Source organism: Antrostomus carolinensis, unplaced genomic scaffold (assembly GCF_000700745.2).
Source record: "Antrostomus carolinensis isolate BGI_N321 unplaced genomic scaffold, ASM70074v2 scaffold45569, whole genome shotgun sequence".
In the NCBI taxonomy this organism is placed as follows: domain Eukaryota; kingdom Metazoa; phylum Chordata; class Aves; order Caprimulgiformes; family Caprimulgidae; genus Antrostomus; species Antrostomus carolinensis.
The window spans coordinates 1-12,775 of NW_010340118.1; the positions used below are offsets into that span (position 1 = coordinate 1).

The window sequence follows — 12,775 nt, forward strand, 5'->3', positions numbered from 1 at the left end:
TGGGGCCGGTCCGGCGGGCGAGAGGTGCCCGTGCCCGGGGCACTTCTTCCCTACCTTCCCCGCTGCGTCCCGCCGTTACCGTGCCGGGGGGTGGCTCACCGGCACAGCACATGCTACACAAGTTATTTAAAAAAATAAATTATTGTGACGTGCTACATTTTCTGTAGAGGCGGCACCGAGAAGCAGTAAGCCACGAGTCCAATCTGAACATTCACGTCCCAAAAAGAAAAGCTAATGTGTTATCTGCCTGTGCCACCCAGACCAGCATCAGTCCAAATGATTTCTGCTGTCTGAGCTGTAGCAGGCAGAGGGATCACAGAAGCACTAAGAGACATGTAAGAAAACCCTATTAATACCCAGGCTTATATCTGCTTACATTTTTCTTATGCTTTTGCTGTGCTTGCAATTAGCTTTTACCTGGTGTTCGTTAATGCAGATGGGATAAGTTCTCTAAATAACTAGAAGTAAAAATGAGTCAGTGGGATGCCTTTAAACATGAGGAACACTCCTGCAGGAACAGAAAGATTAGCTCACCGGGAAGAACTTAGCTGACTGTAAGGAACGTATTTGCACATGAAAGGTGCAGTGTTTCTTGCTGCTCTAATGAACTGTGTTTGCAGTGCTCTACAGAGCCATCCCAGGCACAAGATAGCAGCGTTTCTTAAATTAGGCTCCAAGTATTCAGAGGATTCTGGAGACTGGTCAGTATTTAGTCTATATAAATTACACTTTTTGCTGCTTAATATAACTGGAAGTGAGAAGAGAATAAGGGTTGTTTTGCTTTTCTATTATCTATGAATTTTTAGCTCACAGTTAATGCAGGGCAAATTTCTCTACATAGCTCACTCCTTTACATGGTTCTGTGAGATTTCTGTGTCTCAGAAACCACTTACTGATCTGACCAAAAAACTACTTGTCAAGAGAAAAACAGCAGCTCCTGAGGAAAACAAAAGCAGTTGTAATGGTCCCTGTGGGTTTGGAAAGACAGGGGCTGGACAGACCTTGCAGGGTTCCACAGAAGACCTGTGATCCTGACACTGCCAGTCACTTCATGCATCTTGATGTCCAGGGAGTGGTGACCAAAGGGGAGGTGAGACAGTGAAATAAAGTGTTCTCTCATTCATTTAGAGAAACAGTGTTAAGTGTGATAGTGTCCAAGGATCCACCGAGGCAGGTATTGTGTGAGCGTGTGGAACACAACATCTCAGTTTACTCAGGTCCGTAATACCGAGTTACTCGACATTATTAATAAACATACACACTTTAGTGACATGTTTTTGCAGTGGAGGAGCTAGCATTCTAAGTGAGGTGGACATGAAAGAGAGGAAGATAATTATTGGAAATTAAGGACCACCAGTCAGGCAGAAAGAGAAGGTCCAGAGGAAAAGCAAAGCCTGGGATTGTAGCAGCGTGAGTGAGGAGACAAAGATGGACACAAGCCAGCAATACAGTTAAACCAGTTTAAAACAATTATGTTCAAGTCTTAGACTTGAATGGATGCAGAAACTGAGAAGGGTTCCCTTAGTGCTGCCACACTGACTTACAGAGAGTGAGGAAAAAAGGGAGTGATGAATACAAAAGGAGTTAAATGCCCTGACTGGCACCACTGGTTGACCTTGTGAGGGGTCTGGTGAATGTAGGTGTTTCCATTCTTATCCCAGTGGACCTCTCATATTCTTCCTCATTGAATGGAAAGGGTGTGTGCTCTACCTGTGGATGCAAAGATCCCCAGGAAATGCTGTGAATCAAAACTGCTGAGTTCTCATTGTGAAATGCTGAGAAATACATTGCTCTATGTATAGGAATTTAAATCTGTCAGCAGAGGAAAGTCTGGCCCTAAGTAACTGAGAGCAGATGAAGAGCAAAGAACTGTACAACATCAGTTCTGCAAAAGGTGGCCAAGAACAAGAGAAATAACATCTTAAAATCCACTGTTGCATACAGTTCCATGAGCGAGCGCCAGTCCATTCACACTCCCACCAGTTTTGCGTGGAGGTGTTGTTCTCATTTGCACTGTTCTAACCTCAAAAGAGAGAACTTGGTTGTATGTCTTTAAAAATGACTGTGAAGACTCACAATCTTCAGTGTGAACTTGACAGGCTCCCAGCAGAGCCTGAATGTTTTTTTCTATTTTTAGAGACAGCTGTAAAGCTGCAGTCAAGAATTGCTTACATCACGTTTTAAGAAATGACAGCGAAGCACAATGGTGTATTTTGACCTTTGGCATTAGATAAGTAATTGGCAGATTAAGTTAATTTTTATTCAAGCAAGGAGACTTGCTTTTTGCTTGCTTGTGAACTCCTGTACCATCATACAAGATTAAACCACACGGGTATGTTTTGTGAATAGGTTTTGGGTTTTTTGCCCTTCTTTTCTATTTGGTGGCCTCTTCAAGTGAAGGAACACCACTCCTCTGTTGTCTGTAAGTGACAAGTAGCGCTTGGTATGTATTTCTGTGTGTGTGTGTGTGTGAGAAGGAGAGAATTTTTAATTTCATGACTGACATTCTAGTAGTGTTACAAATAATTTGAAAACTCACCCAGAAACATCTTTGTTACTGTGCAGTTGAGGAGCCAGTTCCAAGACCTATGGCTCAGTGCAAGTCCTCCAGTGATTTCTCCCTTTTCCTTTTCAGACGCTGGGTTATGGGCAAGTCAGAAAGCCAGATGGATATAACTGAAATGAATACTCCAAAACCAAAGAAGAAACTGCGATGGAGCGGCCTGGAAATCGGGCTGGCTGTTGTAGTGATTCTGCTAGCTATTGTAGCGATCACAATGATAGTCCTGTATGCAACTTACGATGGTGAGTACACACATAAACTGTCTTTGAATGGACAAATACGTAAGAATATACAAGTATTTTAAGAAATCACAAAAAAATGTTTTAATAAATAGAATCCAGTTGTTAGTATATAGTTAAAAAAAAAGGTGCACTGTATTAAAATGTTGTATTAGAAGGGACTGTGTTGCACGGTGTATATAGCTGCACTACATAAAATATTGAGAAAATAAAATAATGTGTGATAATAGAAAATTGTACCTTACCCAGGTATAAGATTAGATGATTTAATAGCTGCTACATTATAACCATATTTCATATATACATGTCACTAGGCAGCATGACACAATGATCTGAAATGTAAAGCTGCATCCACATTTATTGCTGGACACTGACACCAAACTGCTTTTTTCCAGCAAGGACTCTGTAAATTCATTTCTTCACGCAAAGTTGTGGCAAACACAAAACATCTGCTTGTTCTCACTTAGCAATGCTTCTGTCTGTAATTAATGCTTCAGTAAGCAAAAAACTACAAAATACAACACTGCTGAAGAAAACCGAACTGCAGTGCTTCTTCCATATTCCTGTACATGTATGAAAATCCCATTTTTCCCTTTCGCAGGACTTTTAGTGAGTGTAGTCATACTAAGAGGTTTTATGATTCAGCACGTATACCAAAATATGTGAAAATAATTCAGTTGAGGCATAAATACCCTGATAACTTTTGGAAAAGATAATACAGACCATTTGGGATCAAATTAGAATGTTTCCTGACACTGGAAATGAAAAGCTTTGTTTCATTTTAAAGTACTTAATAATTTGGTTTAAACTTTTTATTATAGTCTAGTCCAATTACGGAATGGAAAAATGCCATTCTGAAAGGAAAAATAAGAAATGTTTTATTTCTAAAGACTCAAGAGGAAACATTTTCATGTTCCTAAACCTTGTGGTTTGTTTAGCAGACTTCAGAGTGAATATCTCAGAATTTTCAATGAATTCCTTAAGAATCTTTTTGTCATTGAAGGGTATGGCTAAATTCAAACTGACCTTGCAACTGTCTCCAGTCCATCTGCTACTTTTCTCTAAATTTCTTCTTTGTTATAAAGACAAGGTTTTGCCCACCTCTAATTGACTGAAAGAACATCTTACTCTACTCTGATGACTACAAAAATTCCACATGACAAATGACTAGCACTGAATGACCCTAAAGGGATGAAGATGATGGTATTTTTAGAGCCTGATCCTATAAATACTCACTGACTGAGTGCAAGATGTCCATTCATCTTTATCTTACTGTACACTGCAATTAAATGTGATTCTGAAGTGACTGTCAATGAAAAGAATATTTACAGTAGGTTTTATTATATTGACATTCATTAAAGAATTAAGAATATGATTGTATCCTCTTTTAGATGGGGTTTGCAAGACATCAGACTGTATAAAATCAGGTAAGAATGAAAATCTATACCTTTTAAATTAATTTATATATTTTTAAACAAAACTACCACCAGGTAATGTTCCCATCTAACTGCAGACAAGCGTGGCACATTGAGGCATGGGATCAGCTAACCAAAATAATTTCCTTGGCTTATTTCTTCTACAAACGTAAAATCTTGTGATGTGATATTATCAGATCTTAAAAGGTCATCAGGGTCTGGCTACTTTAAGACTTAGAAACAGCCTCTCCAAAGAATGCCTCCAGCTTCAGAAAATGCTGTAAGTCAGTCAGAAGATGGCTCTTCCCCCCGACACCCACCTCCAAGTCAGAATTCAGGCAGAGACTATGTCTCTAAAGAAGATATATTAAAAGCAAGTCTTGATCACTGATAGCCATTAAAGATGCCATGCTGCTGTTTGAGGAGATGCAATATGAACTTTCATGTCCAGAAAAAATGCCAGTTTTTACAGTCTGACAAGCTAACTTTATCCTTCAGTGACAACTGCATAAGAAGTTCTTAGTTTACATTCTGGTCTGAACTCTACTGGAAAGCTACCACAGTGTGTCAGAGAAATGCTGAGTTCCACGCTATGAATCCTCTTGTAGTAGGCAGAGCGGTCGTTGTCCGTGTTCTCTCTTTGCCCTCATCTGTAGTTCTCTCATCCTTTCCATTTCCTCCTCCAGATCAATTAATGCCAGTTTCCCTTTTTTTGCCCAATCTACTTCTAAATGTCCCCGTTCTCTGTGTAACTTACTCCACACCAGAAGCAGCGAAAAAATCTGCATGATCAGTTGGACTGTGGTAGCAATGAAAGCCTGGAAGGCAGGAAGCAAGTTAGGATCAGGGAGCCCCCAGATGAAGTTCGGATGTGCTGGCCACGGCAGAACTGCCAGCTCCAAATACTGCATCTCTCTGTAAATGCTCTACAGTGGATGGCTCTATGCAAAGCTGGGAATGACCTGTTTGAATTTCAAATTACTTACTCACTGAGCCAGGATTTCCACATCCCACCATGGCATTTAAAGTAGAAATTGCTATAAACGTGTTGGGCCTTCTCCACACTTAAATGACATACATTTGAAATGTAACACAAACAAATGAAATACATCAACAAAAAGGGGAAGCAAGTGTTGGTAAGGACGTAGTCACCTAGAAGACTTGTTCAGTGAGGTAGTCACTAGAGTGGGGAAGTTCTCAGCTCCAGAAGCAGAACACTGTGAATCAGGAGCCCAGAATGTTCAGCGAGCATCTGCTCAGGCCTTCAGTGCTCAAAGAGCTTCAAAATTAGTTCAAAGAGTCTGTCAGAATTACAGAATTTAATAACAAAATTAATTAATGTTTAAAAAAAATGCAATGTAAAGTGCTTAAACCAGAGAAATAAACTGTATTATTGCTGTTTAATAATCCTACTGGGATGAAGCTACCATTTAGTATTACTTCAAATCAGGATTTCGTTAACAGTTCCATCTTTAATTAGGCTGCTTCTTCCAGAGCATGTAGGATAACAAACAGGAAGGTCAGACAGATAGGTACAGACAGAAAGCAAGACGTATTAACTCTGGAGAATTTATTGTGGTCTTTTAAAGGAATATAATTGGGAATAGACATTAAGTGAAATGCTAATGCCTTACCCCAGAACTGACCACTGACAGTTTTTTGCAATAAATTTGCACAAACTGATGAGAATAGGGAATTTTGCTCCCCCCTATCAGTTTCACTTAGGTAAGCATATTGTGTTTCTCCTATATCCTCCCCAGGTCACTAGTTATTATGTTAACTTATATTACTTTATTTGTAAGCTATTAAAGCAACAACTGGCAATCAGGACTCCTACAATAAAATTAATAATTAAAAGTAATTGAGATAAGGCCCTACATTCTTCAGTGACAGGAAACTGAATAAACAAGTGAGAATAGGAACAAACACTGGTTCATCAGGGCTTGGTTGATAACAAAATCACATTTCATTGATTAATAATTGATTAATTAATATATCCATGGTATAAGTCAAATAACGAATTGTTATCCTGGGGTTCAAATGTGCACATTACACTCTTGAGCAGAATATTCTTGAGGAGAATACTTAATACGTGCATTTTGCATGAAGCCCTAAGTGAAAGACTGCAGTTCCCATGACTGAGCTTATGTTTGCAGTATTTAAACTTTATTTAAAACTTAAAGTATTAAACCTTTTATTTAAAGTTTTGATAAAAGTTGATTAGCTAATATTGGCTAGCCTGGACTTGACAGCAGGAACGTTATGATTGATGATTATTTTTGTGTGGCAGTAGTAGACAGGGAAGATTAAACAAATGCTGACTACAAATCGAGCAACCTGATTCCACAGTGAAAGCAAGGTTTGATATTACACAGACTGTTAATTTCTCAGATTTACACAAAATGTAGGTTTCTCCTGGGTTTTGGTTTGGTGGTGGGGGGTTTTTTGTTGTTTTTGTTTTGTTTTTTTCCTCAAAAGTGACAAGACAGTGGATAAGAACCATCTTTTCTTGGTGTCAGAAGATTTCTCTATCCTACCACCACTTTTTGTCAGGGCTGGCACCCATGTCCGGTCCTGCCTCTTAAAGTCTTTGTTGCTGGACTAACACATGCCAAGATAATCCAAGGGACAGTGTTGCCCTTCAGATGCTGCTCCAGCCTAGCATAGAGATTCAGAAGGATACCCTTAAAACAGGAGATGTTAGTAATGACTAGCAACCTTCCTCTTTTACAGCAAACAGAAGGACTGAGGACAGGAATCAAGTGCACCATTCAAAACATTCCCCTTCCCCTCCATGACATAGGACAAACTAGACAGAAACAAGTTCCAGAGTGTACACAGTCACAGAGTAGTTGGGGTTGGAAGTGACCTCTGGAGATCACACAGTCCAACTAGAGAAGGTTGCTCAGGATCTTGTCCAGTCAGGTTTTGATTACTTCCCAGATGGAGACTTCGCCAACTTCCCTGGCAACCCATTCCAGTAGAAGTTTTTTCTGAAGTTCAAAAGGATTTATTTTTTCCTTCCTTCTGTATGTGCCCATTGTCTCTTGTCCAAGTTTACAGGCAGAGGGGAAATTCCTTGCTCTAGTACACTGGGCAGTAGGACTAGATGTTGGGCAGGATGGGTAAGAAGCAAGGGTCAAACTTAGTAAAACATGACTGAATTTCACAGTCCGTGGCTGTTGGCATGATCCTGTATCCTGATCCCAAACTGAAGTCAGCCTGCCATTGACTTCAGAAGAAAAAGAATCAAGTGCTGGGCATTGTACCTATTTCTGCAGTGGTTTTTACACTACTTAAGCAGTCTAAAATTGAAAATGCCTGTGTTCATGGCTTTTTCCATCTTTGAAACACTAGCACAAACCATCAGATGTTGGCCTAAAATCTAACACTCACGCCAACTGAAGATCCCAGGAAAAATGAGGGGGAGGGAAGGCAAGTCAACATAAATATTATAGCCTGTCTGTCCACCTCTCATTTCCACCAGCAGAAGAGCCATGGAAAATATTGAAAGTACTGGAGAAATAACTATAAATATTTGACTCACCCATGTGGGAGGGATGAATGCTTGAAATCACAAGCCACACCATTTACTAAAAATAATGTCTGAAAAATGGGAAGGATATTCAGGATCCTGGGAAATTCAGAGGTATCACTAGCTCTTGCTTGACTCCTAGCACCTCTCCTTTCTGTGAGAGACTTTGTGCTACCATACTAGTGGTGAAAGCAGCCTAGGTGGAAGAGGAGAACAAAAAAGAAAAAGCTCAGGTTTATGAACAGCAGCTGGGAAATTATCATCAAGGAATCTGATTTCACCAGAGAATCCCATGTCACCATCAGTGATTTACCAGTTTAGTCTCTGATGAACCATTTCGAGAGGGTCAACAGGGATAGCAAGAGGCAGCATAAATTCTAGAATAAAATGTGGAAAAGGTCTAAAAAAATCAATGTAGATTCAGGAAAGTATTGATAGGAAAACTTCCTTGACAAGAACTTAAATGGTACAACAAAGTATTTTATTGAATTAGATTGGATTCAGCTAAGCCTACCTAACTTAATTACTTAAATTACATTACAGTGGATACTTAACCTCTGGTATGTCTTGTGCTTTTAATTGCTCTTTTCACCACATTTCAGTACAAAGAAGTGTAAGTTACTAAAAGAAACATCTTACATTTTATTTAAAACTGAGCAGCCACTCACAGGGAGGAGGAACATTAGTCAGTTTACCCATCAGCGAACACAGGCAACAGAAGAGGATGTAAGTTATCGGCAGTAAAGGAAGAGTAATTTGTTATTCACTGACTAGTACTTTGTTTGGTCTAGAACATTCAAGTTGGCTTGAACCTATTCTAAACTAAAGGCCATATATTTACTACTTCCCTTTTCAGAGCAAACAAATGTATTCATTTATTTTCTCTAAAGATTCTTTATACCTTGATTTTCTTGTATTACAGCAGCCCGAATCCTTGAGAACATGGACACCACTGCAGAGCCTTGTGATGATTTCTACCAATATGCCTGTGGAGGTTGGCTTAAGAGGAACGTCATTCCAGAAACCAGCTCCCGTTATAGTAACTTTGACATTTTAAGAGATGAACTAGAGGTTGTTTTAAAAGGTCAGTGGGGTTTATGTTTGTGAACTATATAAAGTTTCTTCTTTGGCTTACATGTTACCCTAATAAGATGCGGTTGTCTAGCAAAGCTTAAAATACTACCAAATATTTCAGTTTCTTTGTGTTCGGTCAGGACAAATCTACCACAAACTGCCTGGAAAATGCTGTGGAAGTTATGTCCTTATGTCTGACACTGGAGTGGAGTTACCAGACCTGACCTTTCTGGTGTCTGGACCCTGTGTGCTCATCTGCATATTATAACAACTGAAATCTGTATCATTACCCTCATGCACTAACGACAGCAGCCAAGCTAGGTGAAGAAGAAAGAGATCTGCCTGTGTCCAAGTCAGCTGAAATATGGAAGTTGCTCTCTGGCAGCCCTGTGTCCTGCCTATCTGTGTTCCATCAGCTAAATCTCAAAGAGCAGGCAAGCAATTTCCTAACTAGTCACATGATAAACTTACAAAGATTCATTTTTCCACAAAATATAATAGTGTCAAATTGTCTATATTCCTCTTTTTTCAGACAAAAATAACTGAGTCAAAGAAGTCAGTTTATATTCATTAAGCATTCTCCAAACCAGTCTCTCCAGATTGAATATCCCTTTTTTACTTTGTGTATCTTCTGGTTTGGCCAGCTTTGCAGTTTACGGTTGCCACAGTGTTCCTCAGGCTTCAGTTTCTGTGGAGCAAAGCAATTGTAAAGGAGCAACTGGAGTAACTGTGAAGTAGTGACAAGAATGGGCTGCCCCCGAAGGGGAGGCGAGCAAAGAGCTGACTGTGACTTGAGGCAAGCAGGGATAGAGACCTCACAGATGAGGTGCTCAGTCCCACAGGACCCAAACGAGAAGAGCACAGCAGGTCTGGTGACAGTGACCAGGTTCAGCCAACAGCCCCTTGATCACCAGGCAAGTCCACAGTCATGCAGCAGGTCTGCAGGCAAGTCAGCCAGGCAAGGCCAGGCTCAGCAAGGTACAAGGCCAGGTCCAGCATACCTGCAAGAGTGGGCAAGGACCATGGGCAGGGGGCTGACCTGGATGCTGCTCCTGAGCCAACAGGCATAGGGTGCACAAGTGGAGGCACCAGGTGAGGCTTCCTATTGCTTTTTCTTACAATTTAGCTGTTTTCACAGAAGTATGATCCATGGTCACAAAGCAGACCTTGAACACAAAGAGCTGAACTCCTGGCTGCAGCGAAGAGACTGCAGATTAGAATTACAGGAGGAGATGGTTACAGGCTGGTCAGAGCAGTTAGAGCCTGCAGGTACCCTTAGGGCCTGCAGGTACCCTTAGAGCCTGCAGGTACACTTAGGGCCTGCAGGTGCACTTAGGACCCTGACAGCAATTCTCTTCACACAATAGCTTGGTCACCTGAACGTTGTCCCTGGAAAGTCAGAGCATTTGCAACTTGCCAAGGATGATCCACAGAGTATCTACCTGACTACTTTATGCTCAACATATTAACACAGTCTGATGTAATTGCAAGCTATATGATCTCCAGAGCTTTTTTCCCCTCAGCTTTTGAAAAGCAAAGTGTCCCTGGACTTTGAGATGGCTGCGGAGCACTTACTGTCCACCTCTGGTCTATCCTCTGTGGTTCCTTCAGCATCTCTCCAATATGGATCAGATATTAAGATATATTTGCTGTCTGTGTGTTTCAGATGTCCTCGACACACCAAGCAGCAATGATATAACAGCAGTACAGAAGGCAAAAACCCTGTACAGATCGTGCATAAATGAAAGTAAGTGTCTCCTGAATTTATTGCATAGGATATATAAATATCACCAAAGAATTGCATCTTCAGTCAGCTGTACCTATATCCTCCTAGTTTCTCTGCATAATTTTTCAGAAACTATTTGTGAAAACTACAATGTATCCATTCTATAGAGTCAAATAATTATGTCAATAGTAAAATTAGTGTTGTATCTCCTGTTTCACCAGCTTTGATATTTTAGGTGAGATTACATTCTCTTCGGTTACCAGTTTGCTGCAGATATTTAAACTCAAATCCTTTCAGTTAAATGGGAGTTAACTTCTTTTACAGAAATTATCAGGAATGAGGTGGAAAATAACTGGCATACCAGGCTTCTAGAAAGACAGGGGTATCATTTATTTCAGGAATTTGAGCTGGATGCTGCCACTAGAACGAGGAGCAGTAAAACAGTTAGCAGTGCTTCCTGAATCACACTTTTATAGTTTTTATAATGTTATTGATAGTTCTCAAAACTATTATTTCAAGCTGTCTGCAGAGTGAAAATACAATAGTGCTTCACTCTCATGGTTGCAAGGATTTGCATATGCTGTTTGCAGTCATGACAAACACGTTTTTAAAATTAAATGTTAAAGCACAGTTTTAACAACAGAGCACACTCCTGTTGTGGCGATTGTGAAAACATATTTCTCAGCTTCATTAATCTCAACTCATTATAACAGTATAACATTTGTGTGTTTTAAGATGTCATGGTAACTCATTTTATTTTTTCCAAAAGCCACCATTGATAGCAGAGGTGGAAGGCCTTTAATCAGTTTATTGCCAAATTTGTCTGACTGGCCTGTAGCAACAGCTAACTGGGATTCTTCCTATGGTAAGATAATCTGTGTTTAGTTCCTTTACAGTTACAATTTCTAAATCATTGCATTTTTCATTGCTTACCAAATACAGAGACTGAGTGTACCTTTCATTTGCTCAGGTACTGCTTGGACAGCCGAGACAGCTATTGCACAGCTAAACTCCAGATATGGAAAAAAGGTCCTTATTAATTTTTTTGTTGGCACAGATGACAAGAATTCCACAGCACATATCATTCACGTAAGTCTCCCTGGGTGGCATTGTCTTGTAGATCATAAAAGTGCACCAAAATAACTAGAAGCACAGACATAAGTGTTAACCAGGAGAAACTTCAGTGATTTTTATTTTACCAGAGTAAGTTGCAGATGGGTTTTCAAACAAATTATTGGTTTCCCAGTGTACTGCCCATTCTCAGTGTTAACATCTTTTTTCTGTGCGCTCACACGCTGCTGTGTTCAGTGAGATGAGAATAACGGAGACATTTATAGACAGACAGACACAACTTCAGTGGACAGTGGACAGAAGACAGACATGATCGACTGATATACGCATGCAAGCAAACAAGTAAACATCATTTCCTTACCATGTACCTGAGGCAGAAAGCTCTGGCACTGAAAAACTGAGCTGCAGAAAGCCCACAAAGGGGGTTGTGTTTTTGCAAGGTACTCAGATGCCAAAGTACTGACGGGCCCTGCAGTCAGCTGGCCCAGATAGGAACGTGGCTGAGGACATTTGCATAAGGAGTATGTCAAGGGTGCCCTGCCTGTAAATGTGAGATGATCTCTGCAAATGGACAGTCCAGAGGAAGACAGTATTACGTGTGGTGAATCTTCACCAGCTGCTCCCAAGATGCAACAATGATGAGAGCAAATGTCTCATCTTTCTTGTCAGTGGGTGGACAGACCCTTGGCTACATTGCGTGTATGAATGTCAAAGGTGCAGGAACTGCCTTGCTTGTCTGTGCACTGTTTTGTCTTCTGTACATCCACTGCTCTCACACCGGTTACACACAGCATGCATTGTTCAGCTACAGAAAAAAGACTGAAAAGAAAGACAAAAAGTGTAAGGAGAGTGGAAAGAATTAAAGGAGGGCAACAGGATGAGAGAGAAACTCCCACTTTGGCCAGGAGATAATTTGGCAAGAGCAGCCTCTAACTGACCATAGTACAATGCTATACCATTTCGTCCTTAAGCACTTTTCAATTTTTATTTGAATTTCTAGATTGATCAGCCTGGGCTTGGCCTCCCTTCTCGTGACTACTATGAATGCACTGGTGCATACAAAGAGGTAAGAGGAAGCTGACACATCACTGCCTACGTTTGAGAAGTTTTAGCCTGTATTTTTCAAGCAGACATATTCTCAGGAGTGGGGAT

General features: G+C 40.4%; 1 protein-coding gene across 1 annotated transcript in view; it reads left to right on the forward strand.

The window, feature by feature from the left end:
* The first annotated feature begins 2,640 nt into the window (after window positions 1-2,640).
* Window positions 2,641-12,775, forward strand: part of MME (membrane metalloendopeptidase) — a 34,893-nt gene continuing 24,758 nt past the window's right edge. Inside the window, exons 1-7 of the mRNA XM_010176063.1 lie at window positions 2,641-2,805; window positions 4,194-4,229; window positions 8,675-8,836; window positions 10,493-10,573; window positions 11,322-11,417; window positions 11,523-11,641; window positions 12,624-12,689. Coding sequence (XP_010174365.1) covers window positions 2,646-2,805; window positions 4,194-4,229; window positions 8,675-8,836; window positions 10,493-10,573; window positions 11,322-11,417; window positions 11,523-11,641; window positions 12,624-12,689 — 720 coding nt within the window. The 5' untranslated portion in view covers window positions 2,641-2,645. The remainder of the gene's footprint in view (window positions 2,806-4,193; window positions 4,230-8,674; window positions 8,837-10,492; window positions 10,574-11,321; window positions 11,418-11,522; window positions 11,642-12,623; window positions 12,690-12,775) is intronic.